This window comes from Aquarana catesbeiana, linkage group LG08 (genome assembly GCF_042186555.1).
Source record: "Aquarana catesbeiana isolate 2022-GZ linkage group LG08, ASM4218655v1, whole genome shotgun sequence".
Classification (NCBI taxonomy): domain Eukaryota; kingdom Metazoa; phylum Chordata; class Amphibia; order Anura; family Ranidae; genus Aquarana; species Aquarana catesbeiana.
In genome coordinates this window covers 199,603,864-199,629,384 of record NC_133331.1, presented here as the reverse complement: position 1 = coordinate 199,629,384, position 25,521 = coordinate 199,603,864, and the positions used below count along the sequence as shown (strand labels likewise).

At 44.2% G+C, this 25,521-nt stretch overlaps 1 protein-coding gene across 24 annotated transcripts in view; it reads left to right on the top strand.

The window, feature by feature from the left end:
- KCNMA1 (potassium calcium-activated channel subfamily M alpha 1) overlaps positions 1-25,521 on the top strand; it is a 1,086,632-nt gene that overhangs the window by 578,973 nt on the left and 482,138 nt on the right. For all 24 annotated transcript variants that reach the window (XM_073596784.1, XM_073596787.1, XM_073596785.1 and 21 more), the window contains exon 7: positions 13,099-13,174. In XM_073596784.1, coding sequence (XP_073452885.1) covers positions 13,099-13,174 — 76 coding nt within the window. The remainder of the gene's footprint in view (positions 1-13,098; positions 13,175-25,521) is intronic.

The following is a 25,521-nucleotide window of genomic DNA, read 5'->3' as shown; positions in this document are numbered from 1 at the left end:
CCGGTATGTGCCCCCTGTGTGCGGGGCCCCGGTATGTGCCCCCTGTGAGGTGCCCCGGTATGTGCCCCCTGTGAGGTGCCCCGGTATGTGCCCCCTGTAAGGGGCCCCAGAATGTGCCCCCCTGTGAGGGGCCCCGGTCTGTGCCCCCCTGTGAGGGGCCCCGGTCTGCGCCCCCTGTTAAGGGCTCTGTTTTGTGCCCCCTGTAAAGGGGGCCTTGGTCTGTGCCCCCTGTGAGGGGCCTCGGTCGACATCCCATATGTGGACCTCGGACGGGGGGTTCCAGTTGGTGGCCCCCTCCCCCTGTGTTTTTTTGGGTAGCGCTTAGGCATATAGCCTAGTATATGGCACCCCTGCCCTCTCCTCCCCTCTCTGTCTCCTATCTGGCTCTGTGGACGTGGCCCACCTTGCGGGGTGGTGGCCAAGCTTCCTATCTTGTCAGGGAGTGAGGATGACTGCAGTAGGGCACGAAAAAGTGCTGGTTATCGCACTTTTTACATCTGTGCAGAAACCTTTTAAGATGGGGGATGCAGCGGTGGCTGCGGCGGAGAGCCGATACCTCATAAGCTGTCTTGCACGGTGAAATCGTTCCCTTTTCCCTCTCATCTTGACAATATAGTCCTTGAAGACTGGGAGGGTCTACAGTGCATTTGTGTTTCTAAATAAAAAAAAAAAAAAACTTGCTGTGAGGTACCCATTTGGGAATTCCCCTGCCTTTGCTGCATTGCCGGACCTATGGTCAAGGCACTGCAGTATGTCAGCTACGCCTCTTGGCCGTAGTTCCCCTGGTTGCTGAGCTTCTAAGCTCTCCTCAGTGGTGCTTGGACAGGTATTTTGGGGACTACGCTGGATGTCAATACTTCTGATGGGCGTCTACTGCCGAACCGCTTGCTGTTCTCCACGGGGGGGGGGATGTGAAAGCTCCATTGCTGCAGAGTATGGTTGTCCCGGTTCCCGTGTCGGGAACCCTTTAAAGCCCTGACCTGCCTTATGTGGGTACAGGAGGTCAGGATGGAGTTCGTTAGCACGGCAGTAGCACCCCTTCATCCTGGTTTTTATCGACATCACGCATGCTTGTTTACGCATTCCGTTTTGTGCCCGACTCCAGCACCTCCTTCGTTTTGCTGTGGGTGTGGCGCATGATCAGTACATGGTCTGGCCACCACTCCTCGGGTATTCGCGAGGTGTTGGTCCCGGATCGGGCGTGGTTGCATCTGTGGGGGTTTGCAGTCCTGGCTTCTTCTGCCACTCCTCGGCTACCCCGAGGGGCAATGTAGTTTCTGTACAGACCTTGACTGATTTCAGTGGGCATCTATACTATCTGAAGTCTGCTTGGGCCCTTCCAGAACGTCGGATTATCTAAGCCCGAGCTTCAGCTCTGGCCAGCGTGTTTTCTTCTCTTGGACAAACTCCAGAAGTTGCTTGCTGCGTTTTTTATTTTTTTGTCCGGCAGGTAGGCCCTCTACGGACCTGCATGTGGGTATTGGGTCTGAGAGTTTCAACCTTTTTGAAATGATTCAATTTGCGCAGTTCCATACAAGCTCCCTTCGGGGAGATCCTGGCATGAGACAAATACCTGAGGTCTCAATTGGATTCAGCTGAGTTAGGAAACCAGGGTTCCCTGGTCTGGTGGATCACTCTCCGGTTCTTTGGGATAAATCCTTTCTCCCCTTGTATTAAACAAGGTGATCACCAATGCCAGTCGGTCCTGGTAGGATGTCCTGGGACTGAGCTCTGCTTAGGGTCATTGTACGCTGGTGGAATCCGGACTACCAGGTAATATCCTGGAACTTCGAGCGATCAGGCTAAGTCTGGATCATGGACGGATCAACTTCGGGGGCTCCCGGTACGGTTCTAGTCAGACAAGGCAATCACAATGGCTTATGCCCTTCGCCAGGGCAGGTCAAATAGGCTGTGGCGGCCCTGGCTGTTGCCAGTATTTCCCAGTGGGCAGACGTTTCGTCTGGCCCTTTTGCACTGTATGCATTCCAGGAGTGGAATGCTGACAGGCGGATACCTCAGTTGGCGAGAGTTGGAGCACGGATGAGCCCTTCACTGGGCCATGTTTCTTTGTGTTTGTTCCCACTGGGACACTCATGAGGTAGTTCTCTTGGTGTCCTGGTTCAACTGGACGGTACCAAGGTTTCTGGTAAGGTCACAGGTTGCTCTGGTGGCCCCTGGGGCCAGTGATGTTTCCCTATGCCTTTCCTCCTCTCCAGCTTCTTTTTTGGCTTTTACGCAGGATCACGGCTGCGGGGGTTCCGGTCATTCTATTATCCCCGGATGGGTCCCGTCAGTGTGGGTATAAGTTCTATGAAGTGGATGGGTTGGAATCTGCGGGTGCCTTTTTTGGCCGCAAGCTTTTTGCAGGCTACTGTTAAGAGGGTCTAATCCCTCTTGAAGGGGTATCGTTCAGGTTGGGTTCCAGCTTGTCCTGTGTGAAACTCCTGTTACCTGGTTGGCTTTTGTATTAGCCTTGGGATTTTTCGCTGTCCCACCCCTCATGCTCAGCACTGCTTTGGGGCGTCCCTACCATTCTGAATAAAGAAGGCTGTGTCTGTCAATGAACGAATGAGCAAATAGGATTTTTTACTTACCGTAAAATCCGTTTCTCTGAGTTCATTGACAGACACAGCACCCACCCCCCTCTGTGGAGTTTTTGATACTTCTATTTCTGCTTGCTACTTAACTGAATACCTAGAGCAGGGAGGGAGTTATATACTTACGGAGGACAGCCCATGGGTGTAGCCGGGGGTTGATTTTTTGTTCTGCCTAGTCCTACTCCTGCGGAGATGATGTAACCCTACCATTCTGAATAAAGAAGGCTGTGTCTGTCAATGAACTCAGAGAAACGGATTTTACGGTAAGTAGAAAATCCTATTTTATTGGATTCCAGAATAGATGACAAAGTCCACAGTCTACTTGCAAATAATAAAATGATCAGAAGCCTTCATAGTCCCATTAAAAAAATACTTTCAGAGATTTGTCAGTAAAGTCAGTAACTTTAAGGTCAATTATAGTAAATCAGAACTTCTCAATATTTCTCTATTGCAAACTAATATGATGCAACTTTCGACTAACTTTCCTTTCAAGATCTGTCCATTGTTTATTCTCTCTGTATGGATTAGTATACCAGCTTCGGCATTGCAATTATACTCCTTGAAATTTTCTTCCAATGCTTTACAAAATTCAAGCAGGCCTGGTTTCCTATGCGTTTAAGAGACTTTCATGGTTCAGCAGAATTAACACTCTTATCCTTCTCCACTTCTTATTTGTTTCAAACAATTCCAATCCATCGTCCGGCTTCATATTTCCGCGAAATCCACCGGTTGTTTTTCAAATTTATTTGTAACTCTGTCCCGCCCAGAATTTGTTTTGGCCCTCCCAAGAAATCAAGGTGGGTTAGGGGTACCTGATGCCTCTATTTGCCATAAAGCAGCAATATTAATACTTATCCTTGACTGGTTCCACCACTCATCCAAGTTATGGGTACAATTGGAAGGCTATATAAACCCTATAGATCTCTGTGCCCTCCCATGGACCTTTCCTGTTCTTCGCAAGGGCCTCTCAATTCCTGCCGATCTTACTCGACAAACACTTTACATGTGTGATCATGCCAAACCCACCTTTAGACTATCAATACAATTAGGCCCTATGACCCCTTTTTTGGAACACCGTATTTCTTACCAGCCTTTCAATCAATTGTGTTTGGCCCTTGGCATAAACATTAACACACAAGACTTGCTCAAGTCCTCTAGTCAGATCCGTTGCCAATGACAGCCTCTTTACCCCCTATGTTCACCCATAACCTTGCGCAGTGGTCGTAGAGGCAAAAAGCTTTGTCTTGCATACAATCTGTTTCATCACTCTCCAATATCTACTTCAAACTACGTTTGAAACTTTGCTACTACAGGTGGATCCACCAACCCACACAGTCTAGTGAATAGTGACCTATCATTAATGTAAGTGGAAGGATAAACAAGTGTTTTTGATTTTTAAACTAATCTTCAGTCCTAAAATGTGCATTTAAAAAAAAAAAAAAAAAAAGCAAAAACTGCTCAGCAAAAGATTCAGGATCACAAGCCCACATTCCCTGAACTCCCTTCCATGCCCACACTTCCAATTATTCCCAAAATCTTCAAAATACATTTTTTTTTATGTTATATAACTTTTGTTTTTGTATGCATTTATATTAATTTTTTTTTTTTGGTATTGACACAGTGGTTTGAGTGATGTTTATTTCCACGAAGTCAAGGCACTGGAGGCATCTTATGATTATAGGCTACTCTTCCTTCCGTAAATGAGGTATTAGGTCTCATGTACACTGCTTCCGGTAAACCGACTGTCTAGTTCCATTGTTTAGGAGATCTACGTTTCCCATTGTATCGAACAGCATTTGTTTGAGAAATATCTACTCAAGCCAAAACCTGACAGTAATCTGATGTCTATGACCAAGTAATATTGTCCCATGTAATGTTATGTCTGATATAAAAAAAATCATATTTTAACAAACGCAACACACTGTCATGATTTTTTTCTATTACAAGGGATGTTTACATTCCTTGTAATAGGAATAAAAGAGTGTCAAAAAATAAATAAAAAGTAAAATAAAAAAAAAGTGCCAAGTTCGAAAGGGTGGGGGCGCACCGAAACGAACGCATACCTGAGTAGCGCCCGCATATGAAAACGGTGTTCAGACCACACATGTGAGTTATTGCTGCGATCGTTAGAGCGAGAGTAATAATTCTAGCCCTAGACCTCATCTGTAACTCAAAACTGGTAACCTGTAGAAATTTTTAAATATTGCCTGTGGAGATTTTTAAGGGTAAAAGTTTGTTGCCATTCCATGAGCGGGCGCAATTTTGAAGCATGACATGTTGAGTATCAATTTAATCAGCGTAACATTATCTTTCACAGTGTAAAAGAAATTTGGGCTAACTTTACGGTTTTATTTTTTAATTAAAAAAAGTGTATTTTTTCCAGAAAAAGTGCGCTTGTAAGACCGTTGCGCAAATACGGTGTGAATGAAAGTATTGCAATGACCGCCTTTTTATTCTCTAGGGTGTTAGAAAAAATATATATAATGTTTGGGGGTTCTAAGTAATTTTCTAGCAAAAAAAAAAAATGATTTTAACTTGTAAAGAACAAGTATCAAGAAGAGTCTTGATCCTTAAAGAGGAGTTCCACACAAAAATGGAACTTCTGCTTTAAGGGAAGGTGACCCCCTGACATGCCACATTTGGCATGTCATTTTTTTTTGTGGGGGGAACGGATGCCTTCCGTTCCTCCCCCCCCCCACGGCACCGGAAAGGATATCACCTCTCCCCCCTCCCTCTCGGCAATCATCTGGGACACGTCACAGGTCCCAAATGATTGCCCGGCCAGTCATGGCGCGGCTCGCGCATACGCAGTGTGTGACCGGCTGTGAAGCCACACCCGGGCGCCCACAGTGACTATGCCGGTGCCGTAGAGAGGAGGGGAAGACGAGCGGGGCTTCTTTCCCCTGCATCGCTGGACCCTGGGACAGGTAAGTGTCCGATTTATTAAGTCAGCAGCTGCAGTATTTCTACCTGCTGACTCCGCTTTAAGTGTTTAACATAACACAATGGACATAAACCACCAGTCACTCCAATGGCAACACTCTCAACCTCGTATTCTTCCACATCTGCACTCCCTGCAGCCTCTTTAACACCCCCTTTTCTCTCTCCAATCACAACCTTATCCGTTTCACACACTCCCTGTCTCCTAGCACCCATGGCTCCAACCTGCAAATCGTTACCCGCAGAAACCTTCACCAGCACAACCCATTCTGCTACTAAATGCCTTTATGATAAAATTGCACCCCTGTTCTGCCCAGACCTGGCCACTTCTGTCTACAACATACTGTCATCATCCCTGGACACACTCACTCCTCTCTCTACACACAGAACCAGGCCTTGCCTGCTACAACCCTGGCAAACAGATGACATTAGAAGTCTTAAGAGATGCAGATGTGCTCTTGAGCGAGCTTGTCGTACAACTAAATTCCTGCAAGACTTCACCCCCTAGAAATCTGCCCTTCTCAAATACAACTCCTGCCTCCACACTGCTAAACAAACCTACTATACCAGGGGTCTCAAACTGGTGGCCCTCCAGCTGCTGTGGAACTACAAGTCCCATGAGGCATTGGAAGGCTGATAGTTACAAGTATGACTCCCCACAGGCAGAGGCATGATGGGACTTGTAGTTTCACAACAGCTGGAGGGCCACCAGTTTGAGACCCCTGTACTATACCATGCTCATCAAAACACTCTCATCTAAACCGCATCGCCTCTTTTCTACCCATAATTCCTTACTTCACTCCCCACTGCCTGCACCCACCAACTAACTGCCCAGGAGATTGCCAATCATTTCAAAAACCAAATCGACACAATTCGTGATGAGATATGCAGCATCCAGCTTTCTCCTCGAATGAACACACCAGGTCCAGCACCACATACAATACTTCTCTCCTTCAACCCTGTTACCACTGAGGAAGCTGCCAAACTCCTTTCCGTGGCTTTCCTCACCACCTGTCCCCTGGACCGTGTCCCCTCACAATTACTGCTACCACCTTCCTGCTGTATCCTAAACTCTCTAGCCCACATTTTCAACCTGACAAAGACCTGGGGGGCACACCCTAAAATTGCATTAAAGATGGTGCTGCTATAAGACCATGCCAGCAGAACAAAAGATTACAACACACACATGCAAAAATGCCATGTAAATTCTGCAAGGCTATTTAAAACACCTGAACATAATCAGCAAAAAATATTGGGATTTGGTCACACCATATGGCCATATAGTGCTTAAGCCCACTACTGCGTCAAAGTACCCCATTATCAGTGGGTCCTACACTATTCATAGAATGAAAGATCCTGCTTCTCTTAACCATGGGAGAAATACACTCCTCTATATGGAAGAACTAAAAGGACTCCTCCTATAACACAGGTGGCCACTAATAAGAGGTAATGGTGGGGGAATGGGGTGCTTCAGCCCAAGGGATCTGGTCAGGACCCATAAATACATCTTCAACCTGTCCCTCTCTTCAGGCACCTTTCCCTCCCCACTCAAACATGAACTGGTTACCCCCATATTTACAAAAAAACCCTCACTGGACCCCACCTGTTTGAATAGCTTAAGACCCATCTCCCTCCTGCTCCTGTTTGCCTCCAAGCTACTTTAATGCCTTGTCCACAACTGTATGAGTTGCTACCTCACTGACAACAACCTTCTACAGTCTGGCTTCCACCCACAATATTCCACTTAAATTGCCCTACTAAAACTCATCATTGACCTAACTGCTAAAACCAACAGCCAGTACTCCATACTCGTACACTTAGACCTTTCTGCTGCCTTTGACGCAGTTGACTACCCGCTCATCTTCATTAAACTCCACTCCCTTGGCCTCTGTGACTCTGCTCCTTCCTGGTTCTTCTCATTCAACTCCATCTCCTCTTCCTTTTTCTGTTGGGGTACCCCAAGGCTCTATCCTTAGGCCCCTGCTATTCTCTCTCTTTACCTCTTCCCTGGGCCAGTTGATATCCTCCCATGGCCCAATACCACCTCTACATGGACGACACTCAGATCTATCGCTTTACTCCTCAACTCGTCCCCTCAATCTGCTCACATATCACAAATTTACTGAGCAATATAGTATGGATGTGACACCACTTCCTCAAGCTCAATCTTTCTAAGACTGAGCTTGTAATATTTCCTCCTCCCCAATCCCCTCCCCCCCCATGGCTTTATAATTGAGATCAATGGTACAACCATTGGTCCCTCCATACATGCCAGGGTGCTGGGTGTAACCCTAGACTCTCTGACCTCTCCTTCAGCCCCCACATCCAATCACTGGCCACCTTAACCTCTCAGCATTTCCAGAATTCACCCCTTACTGATTTATGACACCACAAAGCAACTTATTCATGCCTTGGTTATTTCCCACCCTGACTACTGCAACTCCCTCCTCACTGGCCTACCTTTACACAGGCTATCCCCCTTTAGTCTATTATGAGGGCTGCTGCTAGACTAATACACCTTACTAGCCAACCTGTAACTGTTGCTCCTCTGCCACTCTCTTCACTGGCTTCTGCTACCCATCATATAAAATTCAAAATGCTAACCACAACATACAAGGCCAACCACAACATCGCCCCCAGCTGCATCACCAGCCTCCTCTGCAGATATCGCCTAAATCATCCTCTCCTCTCTTCCCAAGATCCCCTGCTCTTTAGCTCCCTTGTTACCTCCTTCCATGCTCGCCTTCTCCAAAGCCTCTCCCATCCTCTGGAACTCCCTGCCCCAGTATGTAAAGAAAAAGATTTGTTAACTGATAGAAAACTGTCTGTTGATCCCATCCCCATATACATATAGTAAAACCAATTTCTTCTGAGAAATGGAACTTTGAATGGATCACAGACAGGAAATATGTAGAAAATAATTGGATTTTATTAATAATAAAATCCGATTATTTTCTACATATTTCCTGTCTGTGATCCATTCAAAGTCCCATTTCTTTGAGGAAATTTGTTTTACCCTGCCCCAGTATGTCCACTCAGCGCCTACCCTGCCCGCCTTTAGGCGATCCTTGAAAATTCATTTATTCAGGGAAGCCCACCCTACCTCCACCTAAGAAATGTACTTGAGTGACCTCCATCAGATCATCTCCTGCAGCTATTACCTTTTGTACTGCCTCCCCTTCACTTTAGATTGTAGGCTCCATGAGCAGAGCCCTCCTAATCCTTCTGCATTGAACTGAACTTGTAATTGTACTGTCCCCCTTTATATTGTAAAGTGCTGCGTACACTTTTGGCGCTAAATAAATTGTGTATAATAATAATTTAATTATTTTAATTGTAATTACCTTTTTATTTTAATTTGATTCATTTGATTCATTTTATTTTGATTGCTGGCATTCATGAAAATAACAGATGGTGATATTGGTTTGTCCTTCTTAAGAAACTTTGCGGTAGATTTACTAAAGACAAGTAAACTGTGCACTCTGCAAAAGATGCAGCTGCACTCATTTCCCCCAAAGCTTAGTAAATGAGGTAAAGCTCCGCTGATTTCCATCATCCAATTATGTGCAAGCAAAAGTTCTGTTTTTTTTATTTTCCTTGCACCTGATTGGGAATTCTTTACAAAGTGAAGCTTTACCACATTTGCTAAGCTCCTGTAAAAATGAGTGCAATTGCACTTGCAAAGTACATGGTCCATTTAAAGCGGAGTTCCTCTTAAAAAAAAAAAAAATAAATAAATAAAAGTCAGCAGCTACAAATACTGCAGCTGCTGACTTTTAATAATCGGACACTTACCCGTCCCAAGGTCCAGCGATGCGGGGTAACGAAGCCCTGCTCCTCTCCCCCTCCGCTCGGCGGCACCGGCATTGCAACTGTGGGTGGCCGACTTCACAGCCAGGCACCCTCTGCGCATGGCCGCGCAATCATCTGGGACCTGTGTCGTGTCCCAGATTGACAAGAGGGAGGGGGCAGAGCTGATCTCCCTTCCTGCGCCGAGGGGAGTGACGTCAAGAGCCCAGGCACTGAAGGAGGCAGACTACGAGGGACCTCCTAGCAACAGGCATTTAGAGGTGAGTAAAAAAAAAAATGTTTCTCCAAATGTTTTTTGTTTATTTTTTTTTATACACATAAATGACTTTTTTTTTTGGGTGGAACTCCACTTTAAATAGCCTTTAGTGAATTCGCCCCTCTTGTTATGAAATAACTGTGCTCTGCCCCATCTCCCAAAATCTCCTCCCTATATATCACCATCACATTTTATCCTTTTGACATGCACGCTGCCTAGGCATATTCTACTCTTGTCACAATTTCAATAACAATAAAAGATCCCCTCTAACAAAAGCCACAATGCCACAAAGTCAAAGGCTATTTCAAAATAAAGCTGTCGCTAAAAAACAAAAACAAAGATAACCTCAGCACTGGCTCCTGAGAGAAATGGATGATGACATTGTTCCTCATCACTGCCTCCTTCGAAAATGCACTCCAGCACATTGCAGGGACGTGTTCTTGCAGGATTTTAAGCACCCAGGTGGCAGCATGAGACACATCCTTGTCTCCAGATAGCCAGTGCTGGGGTGTTTTTTTTTTTTTTTTTTTTAAACAGCTTTATTTTTATATCACCTTTCATCAAATTTGGGTGGGGGTGTTTTTTAACAGAGCAGATCTTTGATTTTCATGAAAAGTCTGCTTAAAATTTTATAAAAAAGGTAGAAACCCCTTCCTTCTCAAATTATCAAAGATACACAGCATTCTATCTACTTTCAGTAGAGGATTACATCTACTTTGCTCGGACACTGTTACCATTCCCTGTCCAGGACATTTTTAGGGCCAAAATCCAAGGAGCACCTTCAGGCTTCCTAGCGGCATAAATTAATTATCTAATTTCCTGACTACCTATCACATTGTTGGAGGCTCTAGAGCTCTGGAGCATCAGGATAGTGGAAACAACTGAGGATACTTGTATGGCTGGTATGGCAATGGACAGAACACTGGTATAATGGCGATAATCAGGACATTAGTATAGGTTATGGCGGTGATGGAGACGGTGTGGGGTATGGCGGTGATCAGGACACTGGTGTGGACTGTGGAGGCAATCAGGGCTCTGGTATGGCATATAGCAGTCTGGCATTAGTCAGGGACACTGGCTGGTGCCAATGGTCTGGTGACACTGACTGGTGTAGCTAGTGATAATGTCCACTGGACAGGTGACTGGCTGCACTGTTTATTCACACTACACTAGGGGCAAATTATCAGGGACACTGTAGGCTGGCTGGTAAGCACTGGTGTGTGTGTACATACAGTGTGCAGGCTGATAACAATCACAGGCTGCTGAAACTGTTCTCTCTCTTCTCACAGACGATCTTTGTGGGAGGAGAGAGAACCAATGTTTACAAATGTGATTTACTGTACCCGATCGTGTGATCTGCTGTGTCCGGGGGACACGTTGATTACCAGGCTTGCAGGTGCTTGCTCTGTGAGCCACAGAGTGTGGAGGACATATGGGTACATCGACCCGCATGGGCACTGCTCCTGCTCATGTCTGGTCGTTTTTATACTTGGTCCTGACAGCCATTCTAAGTTTAAAGGTTACAAAGAATTTGGTCTGCTGAATTCCTGCATTTGTTCCCTGGGCCCTGTGAACCATAAAGCATTACTAAAGGTGATTTTTTTTAATTTAAACTAACAAACATGTCATACTTACCTGCTCTGTTCAGTGGTATTGCACAGAGCAGCCCCAGACCTCCACTTTCGGGGGGTCCCCCGCCAGCACTGTCTGTTCCTTCTCTTCAGTGTCTGCCCCCATAACAAGTGCTTGCTATGGGGACAGATGTGGGGGGGGGCTGTGTGTGTCTATAGACAGTCTCTGCCTCACTGTATTTGGTTGACAGCAAGCATTGGTTCCCACTCACTGCTGCCCCTGAGCCAGCGAGGAGCAAAAAACATCGATGCACTGGATCGAGAACTACCTCGGGTAAGTATTTGGGGATTTGGGGGGGCTCGGGGGGGGGGGGGACTAATCTTGGAAGCTTACATTACATTAAGGTAAAAAAAAAAAAGGGGAATCTTTTACACCCACTTTTAAATGTGCAATGTTCACTGGGGAACCATGGTAGTGGCAAATCTCAACTTTATCTTTAATTTCAAGCACCGTGATTTTCTTGTTTAACTTTTACGAACTTGCTGTATCTATTAAACACTTCTTTGCTGCTGGGCTGTGTCCAAAGGCCGGCCATATTTCTTTCAACCACGAGTTGAAGACAAGAAAATTTGTTAATTCCCCCATCAACTCAGTCACAGTCTCGCTGCACTATTGTATTCTGACAGCGGGAGCTTTCCCTGCTGTCAAAATAGAATAATCACTGCCAGTGGCTTTAAAAAACTCTACAGGCTGGTTGTACTGAAGTCGATCAATAGATCAACTTCAGTAAACTAGCCTGCCCATAGTTCATTCCTGTTGAACCGGCTGAATTTCGATCCATGTATGGCTGGCTTAAGGATTTCAGGATTTTTTAATTTCCACACTGGGCAATCTAGCATTCCTTTAGGATTGTCCACTGGGTTAGAATACCACCTGATTGTAGCATCTCAGCCCTAGAAAATAACTCCAATATTACCCATTAGATCATGCAGCCTGGTAGCACAATAGCTAATATACAATCCCAATATACAGTTCAAATCAGAACATGTTCACATTGTTAGTAATAGCAAACCCAGTTATGACCAATCCTTGCAAGTTTTGTATATTGGAGAGTAAGATAAGTAAATGGAAAAACACAAAACCAAACACCACTGGATTGCACAAAAGGCCATTTAAAAGTCAATGTTCACGAGCAATGCACTTACATACTGACTGAGAACCTGTCTGCCTGTGCTTATTGGGAATATGCAAGTGCGTCAATTTATACTATATTATACCAACTTTTATGATTTTGCAAAGCAAGATTAAGTAGTATATAATGACGAAAGACATACGATTACTGATCTAACTGATTTCAGCTTTGTTTATGGGCTTTAACCATTGTTGAGGTCAATTGTCCAGAATGGACTTCTGTTTTGGTAGATTTGCTATTTTCTCCTCAATGTTCTCACTTCTCACTGTCCCACCATTTCATCTGAAGTAGCTAATAAAGTTGCAGCCAGTGGGCCTCTGTTGAACTGCTTTAATCTGTCCACTCCTCTACAACATTGTTGGTGCAACCAAAAATTTCTTCACCACTCCTACTTTTATCACTGTACAGAAATGTGTATTGCTCTTATTCGAAACCATCACAGAATATGCTAAATAGCCTAGAAAATGAGTAGAAATTAGAGGCTTTATAGAAGGCAAGGTGTCTTTAGTGAATCCAGTGGACATTCTGACTTCCTATAAACATTTAGAATCTACATTCAGTTTGCATTGTGTTCTGCCTCTTGCTGGTGCAAAAATATTTCTAAATACATTTAGGGTTTTTGAAAATGGTTAAGTACAGCACTAAACTTACCACTGCAAAAGTTTGGGTTGATTATTTTCTATAACACAAACTAACAGATTTTTTGTTTCATTGTTTTTTGTTTTTTCCAGTAACTCCATTAAGCTGGTAAATCTTTGCTCCATTTTTATCAGTACTTGGCTAACCGCTGCGGGTTTCATTCATTTGGTGAGTATTGCTTATTCTTTTTATTTTAACCCAAAGCAACTGATAAATATATTATGTTTTTGTATATATTATTTACTTTTATTAATATAGGTTATGTTTATGTTCATTCATTACAGTTAACCAAAACCAGAAAATCAAGTGAAATAATAGGACTGTGGAGTTTTCCCTTACAACTTGTTATTGTGAATATATGCATGTTATGCCAACAGTAACATGCTCTTTCTATTCCCAGCTGTGCCCATTTCAGCTTAATTTAAAATTGTATTCTATTACATAACTACAACTAATTATTCAGCACTTTTAGTATAAAATCCAAAAGCATTTATTATATTGCAGTTTACCAATTCTTAGATGTGATCATTGTATTAGTTTCTTTTTTTAGGCTTTCTTTATTCTGTTTTTATCTGGTGATCCAGCCAGCAAGTTTTTTTGTTTTTCAAAAGCTCTCCAGCAGAATGTATCAGTTTACATGGATGTGACAAACCACTAACACTGGCAGGAGTGATTAAATGTGTTAGTTAATCTAAATCTGCTAATACATGTAACACAACCCTCCCCCTACAATGCTGCTGTGTGTCCTGTTCTCATTCATCCAGAGTTGTGCCTCACTAATACAGGAGGTTTGGTACTGGTCAGATAAGCAGGTGAAAAAAGCCAATGAAAAGAAAATGGATGCAGCCACATCTAATGATTGGTAAGCTGCAATATAATAAATAAATTTTTAGTTTTAGGTTTATTACCACTTTAAAGGGGGAGAAAACCCTAACTATACCTGTTCCTAAAAACATTCCCTCCTTCCTATCCTGCCTAATCTATATAAAAAGATCCGTAATCATGAGGCTCTGAGTAAGGGAGAGCTCAATAATGGCTGTGAATTCCGAGAGCCATGATCTCAGCCTTAAGCCCCCATGGCCCAGACGTTGATACTCCCTCCTCTCCCCTGCAGCACTCGCTCACTGACATGAGAGCCAAAGCTGCAGGGTCATGTGACCTGACTGGAGCGAATTTAAAATACAGATCGTTTTTTATGCAGGATAGGTAGGAGGAGGAGGGGGGACGTAACATTTTTATGAATAGTTATAGGTAAGCTAGGTATACTATGACCAAAAGTCATCCAGTTCAGCAGGAACCTGCTGAATTTCAGTCCATGTATACCCCTGTCTGTTCAACAAGCCATTTTATACCAGCTACTGGTGAACAGTCCTGCTTGAAAACCAGCATTCAATCAGCCGCTGCAGTCAATGTGACAAATTGTGTTATGCTGCTCACTAATGTGCATACATCAACCTCTTTTATTCATTGACAAAAAAACGTATATGAGATATAAGCAAGAAACAACCTCTTGGTTAAACTAGTGCTATCCAGAAAAAACAAACGTTTTGTTTGTATCAACCAAAATAGTCCCAAGAGGTATACTTTATAGTGTATTAAGCAAAAATATTCCCTTGTGGTTAAAAGTTCAGTGTTCAACATGAAAATCATTAATTGGATTAGTGTTCCACGTGAACATCAATATTTGGATTTGTGCTCCACCATTAGAAGTGCTCAACCACCAATAAGATTGCTCACTCACCTGACTCTTGGACCTATATACATTGATATACAGGTTATAGAGCACGCTCTAGAACAGGAGGCCTCTAATAGTGTAGTAATCTTTAATAATGTTAAAAGTGCACAAACCGCAGTAAAAAACACACTCACAATATGTATGAGTCACAGACTTTTTACAAGAATTGAAAACATGAACTTCCGGTTTTCGGCTCTGGAAGTCACTTTGGCTCCACCCTACACATTACTCCACTAACTCACATGGTTTCATCAGGGTTTTATAATTTATTAAAATCTCAGAAGCTGTTAAAAACAGGTATAGCAGAGTGGCAGCGTATCCAAGTAGTAGTATCCTAGCAAAAGCTTGGTGGTCTATTGCAATGTTTCTCAACCTTTTTTTCAGTCGAGGCACCTTTTAAAATTATGGACAGGCACCCTTTAAAACCAGACAGTCTCGAGACACTCTATGCTAAAATGTAAAAAATTTAACTAATAGCTTTACACAATGTAGCAACATCCACACATAGGACACCCAACATTAGAGGTGATTTATTCTTCCAAAGTAAATACACTTTACTGATACTGACTAGTATTCCAATGTTTCTCTTCTCCTTCAATTTCTCTCCATATGTCAGCTAATGTCACCCTCAGTGCTAAGGGAGAGGGGCACAGGAGGGTCAAACAAGGATGTTGTGGAGGCAAAAGACATCCTCCTTATTAACTGATGATGTCATTGGTTGTTAGGATGCCGGTGTCTAGAAAGTAATGGTGCACAATGAAAACCTGTGGCTTTGTGTAAATAAAAGGCAGGCTTGATTCACCTGCTGGCTTGTATACAATTTTTGATAAATTTTTAGGCCTTTTGCCAAGGCACCATTAAAGAAATCTCAAGGCACCATGGTTGAAAAAGGCTGCTCTATCGTATCGGATGCGTAGGAGACACACAACAATGTGTGTGTTAAACAGCTTCTGGAATTTTAAGGAATTTAATAAATGTTGTGCAATGAAGTTTCTCTTTCTTGTCTGTTCTTCAGCTTGAGTAGACTGGAGGAGGAAAGAAGTTAATCACCTCTGTTTATCCCCAATGGTTGGTTCTGATAAGGAGTGGAGGAAGGTTATGATACAAAGCGCTGTTTGTCCTACTTATTGCATACAAGGGGATCAGTGATTTCTGAGTGAGCACTATTATTGGAGTCATTTGGAGTTTAAAGAAGATCACCTGGGGAGAAGCGTTGACAGTGTGGCAACGTTTTTTGTTTCAGCACTTGAATGGTCTGCACTTGTTTTGAAGCACTAAAGCTGTCCATAGACGGTTCTAATCTTGGCCGGTTCAGCAGAAACTGGCTGAGATTCGAACCATCTATGGGCAGGCTAAATGTACCTCCCTCTCCGCTGGGAGAGCACAATGGCTCGGCGGGAGGGATTCCCCTGTCAACACTGTCTCTGTTGATGGGGGAATCAAGTGAATTTCTTTAATGCAACCTGTGTTGGTATGTATATATCTATATAAACTCAAACTTAACAAAGCCAGGACCCAAAACAGATCAAGATTCTGAAAAAAACGAAAAGATTGTTTTCTCGTCACCAACTGTAAACCATAGAGCCCCTAACCATGTATATACGAGAAACCTAGGTGACATATGCTGTACACACTGTCCACAATCCTGCAGGCCAGTTCCTCATATACATTTCTTCTCTGCTCAGACCTGTGCGAAGGAGCATAGTTTGCTAACGTACAGTACCTGACTGCGAGAATGTGTTTCCAGCACGATCCTATCGCTCTGGTTCTCGGTGACAGGGTACTGTACATCTCATGCTGGCTCGCTCATCGGGAAAGGAAAACTGTTTTTTCCTTTCACGATGAGCGACAGGCATTGCTGACAGGTGTCTGGTATGAATCATGAGGAACGCCACGCCAAATTTTAAATAAAAAAATGGCATGGGTTCCCCTCCAGGGGCATACCAGGCCCTTAGGTCTGGTATGGATTTCAAGGGGAACCCCCTACGCCGAAAAAACGGCGTGGGGGTTGCCCCCAAAATCCATATCAGACCCTTATCTGAGCACGTAGCTCGGCCGGTCATGAAAGGGGGGTGGGGACGAGCGAGCACCCCTCCTCCTGAACCATACCAGGCCGCATGCCCTCAACATGGGGGGTGGGCGCTTTGGGGTGGGGTAGTGACATCACCCGGTGACCACGCCCCATGCCTATATAAGTCGTTGCGCACCTCGCACATAGCATCACAGCGGGAGAGAGCGTCGTGTCAACATCGGAAGAAGAGAAGAGGGAACAAGACGACGGAGAAGACCGGGCCACCGCTAGCAAAAGAGCAGAAGATAGTGGAGGAGCCCGGCAGAAGAACCGGACACCGGGAGAAGAGGCCGGAGAGAGCGGAGAAGTCGGAAGAAGACCCCCGAAGTCTGAAGAAGACCCCCGGAGCTGACTAATTACTTTAAGAACCTGTCTAGTGACAAGGTGTTTGGGCAGCCCATGCTCATTTTTTCACTTAATATGGACATGTCCATATATCCAAAATTACTGGGCACAAATCATAAAATTTTTGCCCGTGCAGCTTAATCCCAAACCGTGCATATTAGGATTATTTCCGGACGTCAACATTGACAAGTCTCTAGCCACCTTCCTTTACGAAACTCTCTTTTCTGCCGGGAAGGTAATCGCTAAACATTGGATGAGGGCCACCTCTCCCACAATCCAAACCTGGATTGGTGAAATAAACACGTCTTTACCGTATAAGAAGGTGGTATACAGAAATAGGGGTTGTCCGGCCAAGTACAACAGGATTTGGGATAGGTGATTGGATACCATTGAAACTTGTGTGGAATAACTAGTTGTGACTGTAAGTACACGGGGGGAAAAGAAAGGACACGCCAAGTTGCATATTGTGCCACACCATACAATATGTCGCGTTTGAGGTTGGAAAAGAAATCTAATGCAGCATTTACTACAACACTTCACTGAAAGATATGATGGAAGTAAACCCTAGAGTAAATTGTCAATAATATCTCTGCTTGCGGATAATGTATATCCTATTTATGATGATGTATTTTATGTACCATATATGTATGATTTACTTACGAATAAACATGTTCTTTTTTAAAAAAAAAAAAACCTGTCTAGTGTGTTTTTTTATTGACACTTTTTCCCCCAGGTGAATAGGTAGGGGTAATATGTACCCCATACTCATTCACATAGGGTGGGGGGCGCTCGCCCGTCCCCACCCCCTTTCCTGACTGGCTTGGCTCCGTGCTCAGATAAGGGTCTGGTATGGATTTGGGGGGGGGGGGCGTTTTTTCGGCGTAGGGGGTTACTCTTAAAATCCGTACCAGACCTAAGGGCCTGGTATGCCCCTGGAGGGGAACCTATGCCGGCTTTTTATTTCAAATTTGGCACGGCGTTCCCCCTCATGATTCATACCAAACACCTGTTAGCAATGCCTGTCGCTCATCGCGAAAGGAAACAACTGTTTTCCTTTCCCGATGAGCGAGCCAGCTCGGCGCTGGCCCCTGCGACAGGGCTCGCAGGTGTCAAATCTCGCCGATAACAGTGGCGAGATTGACACAATACACGGTCACCTACTGTACAGCAGACATGTGACTGTCCATCAGCATTCCCTTGCTGGGTTATCGTGGTCTGTGTTCTGCATAAAATGTAAAGCCTTATAGAGCCAGAAACCTTCCTGTGATCCTTGCATTCCTTTTTTTTTGAGCCATATACTGTAGAAGATAATGGTCTATAATCATTCAGAACTGTCTGCCCAAAAGGTAATGCATTATTGACTCTAGTGCCCTTTTTATTCCACTTCCTTTGCACTATTGAATAGTTCCTCATTGCAGGGTTAGTTTCCGACTGAGGTGTTTTACCATATGTTCCTATTGTAATAGGAGATATCTGCCATCCAGTCTCAGTTCCTCTGTGTGCTGCAAGTTCAGGCTTGGGAATGAGTGACATACGCTTTCCCGGGTAGTGGGGAATGAGGCAAATGGCACCCATACAGTATCTCACAAAAGTGAGTACACCCCTCACATTTTAGTAAATATTTATTTAACCTTTCCTGTTAAACCGCTGTATGGTCTTGGCCACTGTGCTGTAGCTCAGTTTCAGGTTCTTGGCAGTCTTTTCCTATAGCCTAGGTCATATTTATGTCGAGCAACAATTCTTTATTTCAGATCCCCAAAGAGTTCTTTGGCATTAGGTGCCATGTTGAACTTCCAGTGGCCAGTGTGAGAGCGATAACACCAAATTTAACCTGCTCCCCATTCACACCTGAGACCCTGTAACACTAACGAGTCACATGACATCGGGAAGGGAAAATAGCTAATTAGGCCTAATTTGGACATTTTCGCTTAGGGGTGTACTCACTTTTGTTGCCAGCAGTTTAGACATTAATGGCTGTGTGTTGAGTTATTTTGAGGGGACAGCAAATTGATGCTATTATACAAGCTGTACACTTACTACCTTACATTGTAGCAAAGTGTAATTTCTTCAGTGTTGTCACATGAAAAGATAGAATAAAATATTTACAAAAATGTGAGGGGTACACTCGCTTTTGTGAAATACTGTATATGCCAGTCTTTGGCACTACCATCATCTTCTTTTGAACTAGGAGGTTGTTTATATCTGACACCCATGGGTATCTCTTACCCTCCTTAACAACCTGTTTTTCTGTTTGATAAAAGAAAAAGTCTTACCCAAGGTTGAAGTTTTCCTTTTTCTGGGGGTTACCAGCTTGTAGAGCAGATCCTGGAGATAGTCCTTGGTAGCAGTATGTCGCTCCACTAGCTCATCTACACTCATAAGGTCTGTATGCCTAATGTGCTAAGGTATCTTAACAGGTATAGCTTTGACATAACAGCCACTGTTCCGTCATCTGCCTGTATCTATGGTGGTAGAGGTTCACTTTTTGCTGCTCATGTAAGGAAGCCTGGTGAGATGCAGTCAGCTGTTGTATTTGTTACACAGTTAAATGGTTCACCTCTCGCTGGTTAGCTTTTACCAATATGAGCTATTTTACAAGCTCTTGCAATTTGTTTAACAATATGTGTCTGTCTCTGTAAGGAGCTGCCCACATCCTCCACCTAGTTCTAAGGGGGCATGCTTATCTGGTTCAGGCAGTGTTAAACCATGGATGAGACTGGGAAACCAAGGAATGGTCCAAGCAGGTTTTTCCTGCACTTTTACTGAGCAAGGCAGGGAACACACAGTTTTAATGCAGGAGAGCAGCAGTCCATAGCATAAAACAAACAAAACATTTGCTTATTCGAGTTGCTAACTAAACTGAGGTTAGTTCCTGACAAACGGTATGCCCCTCTAATGGTTTCCCCAACATAAACGGACAGCAATAGTACCTTTTTTCATGTTCTGTCAGCACACAGCAACAGGCCTCCTGTAGCAGAGAGAGAAAGCGTGAAAGCCCTTCAGTCGACAAGCATATATAAAGGCCTGTGGACAGCTTAGACTAATAATGAGGTCTGGCTTCCAGGTAAGTTGTGGACCTAGAAATGGAGACTTTATGCCACCCAAAGCTGTACAAAGCATCTGGACTCCAATACCCAGAACATAACTTATTATGATTCTGGAAAACAAAACCTTTACATCTTTATCATTCATTATGTGACACAAGATCAATAGATTATGCTGCCACTGTCAGAAGGAATTGGACATGGTTAATCAGGTATATCCCCTCCAACTCCAGCATTCTTCAGTTTTTTGCAGTTGCCTGGGATAGTCGTCTATCCTCCTCCCATTTTTATTTTTATTTTTTTTACTAGTTTTATTTTATTATAGCAGATAGTATCCACAATGTGAAGCCACAGCCGATCGCCCACATTTAGAATGCCAGCACCACGGAGAGCAGGGGGAGAGGAGCCGGGCTTTGTGTGCCCACATCGCTGGACCGTGGGACAGGTGTCTGATTATTAAAAGTCAGCAGCTACACTTTTTACAACTGCTGACTTTTAAATGGGTGGAACTCCGCTTTAAAGAAAAAAAGCATATCTTCAGCATATGTTGACACTTTGTATTGAAACCCTCATATACAGAGTTCTGCAATATCTGGATTATGGCAAAATTTGCACAGTAAAGGTCTTGGAAATGGAAAAGGGCTCAGAAAGGATGCTTAACCTGCGCCGTCTGCAACAAGTAAATACTTGAGATCCAATGTAACATATTCGCACCCAACCCAATATGTCGCAGGACTGAGTAGATAAACTGCCAATTTACCCGGTTGAATGCTTTTTCTGCATGTGTTCCCAGAAATACACAGGGGGTGCGATTCTGGTGACTTGAAAGAGATTTAAAACTTTAATCATATTGTCATGTGCTTCACGAGTTGATATGAAACCTGCCTGTTCCAAATTTATCAACAGGCAAGTGTTGCTGTAGACGGTTGGCCAAAATGTTTGTGAATAATTTTAGGTCAATATTCAACAAAGCTATCGGTATATAACTGCTGAAGGATGCAGAATCTTTGCTGTCTTTAGGTATGACTGATATATGTCCCTTCAAGGAGTTTGGATGAAAGGATGCTGAGGTGCCTAGAGCGTTGAATATGTTATAACCATGTGGGGTCCTAAAGCAAGGAGTAAAAGTTTGTAGTGCTGTAAGGTGAAGCCATCTGGCCCAGAATATTTGCCAGATTTGGTGGCACTCACCACTACCTGGAGTTCCTCCAGGGTTATTGGGACTTCCAGTTCGCTCCGGACGAGGGACGGGAACTTAGGCATGTTTGAGGAGGAAATATAATTTTCAAATTGTGTCTGTGTTGGAGGGCTCACCTGTGAGTTATACCATGCGGAGTAAAAGTCTCAGAATGTTTGTGAAATTTGTTTGGGGAGAGAGGCCTTTTCACCACCATGCAAAATGTGAGGGACATACGTTGCCAAGCGAAGGTCTAGTAGAGATCTTGGTAAGAGCTAACCGCATTTATTACCCGATTGGTAAAACAGGTTTTTGTCAGCCTGGAGTTCCTCCTTGTATCGAAGCAAGTCTGAGACTTGCTTAAGCAGGTTTAACAGGTCACGCGCAATAGAGGAAGATAGGGCGTGTTTATGCTGACCTTCCAGCTCTGCGAGAAGGTTTACCAACGTCGCCTCTCATTCCTGTTTAATGCAAGCGCCATGTTTGATCAAGACGTCACAAATTCATTTTATGGGCTTCCCAGTTCACTCTGGGGGTCACAATGGGGGGGGGGGGGGCATTCTCTTAAAAATAGTACCCTATCTCCTTCACCTCCTATGCCAGAACTACTGGATCCAGGAGTAGACTCTCGTTGAGTTTGCCGGTTGCCGTCCTAAAGGACTGAGCCTCTGAAAGAGCATATTTCAAAGCAATGGGCGCATGGTCGGACCATGTAATGTGTTCTATAAAAGTCTCAATGACTGCATAAAGTTGTTTATGAAGGACTATAAAAAAAAATCAATGCATGAGTATATCTTGTGGGGAGATGGGGGAAAAAAGTAGAATCCCATTGACCCGAATGAAGCAGTCCCAAGATATCCACTAGCTGAGCTTTGTAAAGCTTGTGAAATGAGCTTGCAGGAACCAGGAGGCAGCAAGGAGGGCCAGAAGTAGTATCTACATCAGGTATTAAGGGGTCATTAAAGTCATCACCTAGGATCAATTGGCCCTCCGCAAACTCCATGACTGAAGAATAAGGTCCTGTTGAGCACTGAGAGCATAAAGCATAAAGAACTAACTTAAACCCGCTAATTGTGCCCTCAAGGAACAAGTACCGTCCTTGAGCATCTACAAGTGTGTCCAAACAGGTCCAGGGGATTGTACCAGAGATCAGGATGGATACACTCTTCGACTTACCCTCTCTATTAGTAGTGTGGTAAGTCTGAGGATAAAATCTATTCTGGAGGAAGGGCATTCTGTCGTTTCTGAAATGGGTCTCCTGTAAAAAAGCAATGTCTTTAAGAAGACAATGCAGATTAATAAGGAGGACACATCTTTTTTCAGGGACATTGAGGCCCTTGACGTTAAGGGAAAAAACATGGATATCATCCATCACCTCAGTTTGAAGAAACAACAAAAGGGGAAGGGGGGGGGGGGGGGGGGGCGAGAGTGATAAGAATATGAGGAAAAGGAAAAAGGCCAAAAGGAAGAGGAAATGGTTGTCTATCTTAATCCTCTTAATAGACCCAGACTACATATTCATACACCATGGGTTATAGGTGTGTACTTTCAGTAGATTATATACTGTCAAGCGTTTGAGGACACAGCCCCCTGGGGCTCCTTGCCTATAACCCTACTCCGCTCCATGAATCCTCAGTTTTTTGCTAGTGTCTGAAGGTAATGGATGACTTCTCCTTCGTGAAAATATCAGCCACACTAGTTTATTACTTTTCTTTGTTTTCTTTGATCAACACTTCACTGTCTTCTTATGCCTACACAGAAGCAGTGTATCCGGTTTGATGCAACCTCAGTAAAACCTTGGGAGCTGTACCCAGACCCAACACTGTGGGGACATCCTGTAATTTTGCTTTGGGACACTGAACCATACATGTGCACTCACCTTGGCACTTGGTGCAGTGGTCCATTACTATGGAACCCAGTCCCTGAAGACCACTTCAGGGCTATGCCCTCTGTGACGGACAAAGCCTGGACTTTTTATACAGTCCAGCATCATGGACAGGTAAGACAGGAGTCACCCTGTATCTCTGACTGTTACTGTAAAAACGTGGCAACGTTTGGAACCTATTTACTTCACAGTGCAAACTTTTCAAACTTTGCACTAAAATTTATACCACTCAGAGCTCATTCCCAGATGGATGACTAAACGTTATACCATGCCACTGGTCGCACACACATAAACGCCACTCCCACCTAGAGCCCTGTTTAGGTACTTAGACACTTCATGCCTTTCTTTTTCCTATAAGAATGGATTACCTGGGTTAAAGCATACTCTACTCCTTGAGAACCTGCAAAGGAAATGCCCTCATTGGTAGCTATGATGGAGACCAGGCAAAAGGGAGCCAAATCAAAATCGCAGGCAAACATTTGCTCTCCCAAAGGCCCGCACAACACTCAACCTCAGAGCAACCTCTGTTCTAACGCCAATGATTGCATCTGATTCTAGCTGTATTTCAGGCATGTGACATGCAGCCCACCTGACAAATGCAGAATTTTGTGCATCTGTGTCACAATTCCTTGAACAGGTTACAACCGTAAAGCTGAACTTTAGTCAGAAAATTAAGTCCCGCTAGATCACTTCAGGCTGGCCCCTTCTGCAGGTATAGCTATGTAAAACCTTAAAAATAAGTGCCTATACTGTTTACAATTCAGCAATGCTGTCTCACCCTGCTCTGCACATGCTCAGTTGCTCTTTATTTTGTGGTACTGTGCCAAATTTGTAGCCTAAATATTTACTGCTGTTCTGGGGCTTTGAGCTTCAGCAAAATGGCATCCTCCAACAAGAAGAAACCAGAGCAATGCTGGAAGCAATTTACAGCACACACTAATTATGGCAGCATAATTTTTAATGTGGTATATATGTTTCTTGCTAAAGAACATTATTAATGTCAAGTTATTAGTAAAGTTCCACTTTTAAAGGATAAGTTCACCTTTGGCACATACCGTATTTATCGGCGTTTAGGAGGGAATTTTAAGGAAGAAAAACTTACATTAAAATGCCCATCAATGCAGCGTTATCGGTGTCCATCTGCAGCCTTGTCAGTGTCAGTGCAGCCTTGCTCCAGTGTCTATTGCAGCCTTGTCAGTGCAGCTTTGCCCCAGTGCAGAATTGTCAGTGCAGCTTTGCCCCAGTGCAGAATTGTCAGTGCAGCCTTGCCCCAGTGTCCATTGCAGCCTTGTCAGTGCATCTTTGCCCCAGTGCAGCCTTGTCAGTGCAGCCATGTCAGTGCAGCTTTGCCCCAGTGCAGCCTTGTGTGATCTCCGCGATCCCTGCCGACATACACAGCCGTGTGTAAATTCAAATATGGCGCCGAGACTGCAGGGACTCGGCTGAGCCGAGATACACATACCCGAGAGTCCAAGGCTTTTCTCGGCACCGCTTACAGTCCCGCCCAGTCCCGCCCAGTCCCGCCCTATGATAGACATCACACAGGTCCAATGGCGGGACAGGGCGGGACTGTAAGCGACGCCGAGAAAAGCCGAGGACTCTCGGGTATGTGTATCTCAGCTCCGCCGAGTCCCTGCAGTCTCGGCTCCATATTTGAATTTACACACGGCTGTGTATGTCGGCGGCAATCGCCGCGATCGCTCCGATCACACAAAATTGGCGGGGATCGGCCTATAACACGCACCCACGATTTTCCCCTGATTTTCAGGGGAAAAATGTGCGTGTTATATGCCGATAAATACGGTATGTACCACCCGCTTTTCGGGTGAAACATGTAACATGTTCCAGCATCTGCAGCCTCTCCCCCCGACAATCAACATGACTTATTTTAGGATTGTGCTTTTACAGAGCAATTACAGCAGTTTCTTTCTGCTCTGCTTTTTTGTGTGGATACTCTAGAACGTGTCATATGACAAAATTCCAGAATATCTGTTCACATGCACAGAATCTTATGGCTTAAATCTTGGACAGCTAAAGCTACCTGCAAAAGGCACCTCACATGTATCCCCTTCCAAGAAATATGTCTGTTTAGAGGGCATCTGACCAATTTATCAAAAAAAAAAGGTCCTTCTACAAAGGAGGGTTCCAAAAACCTTTTTCTCAGGAGCCCCTAGCTCCTCAGTCGGCAGAGTACCTCTCCGCTCTATCCAGACTTTAACTTCAGCCATTCCTTTTGGTACAAGGCTTGGCCAACAAAG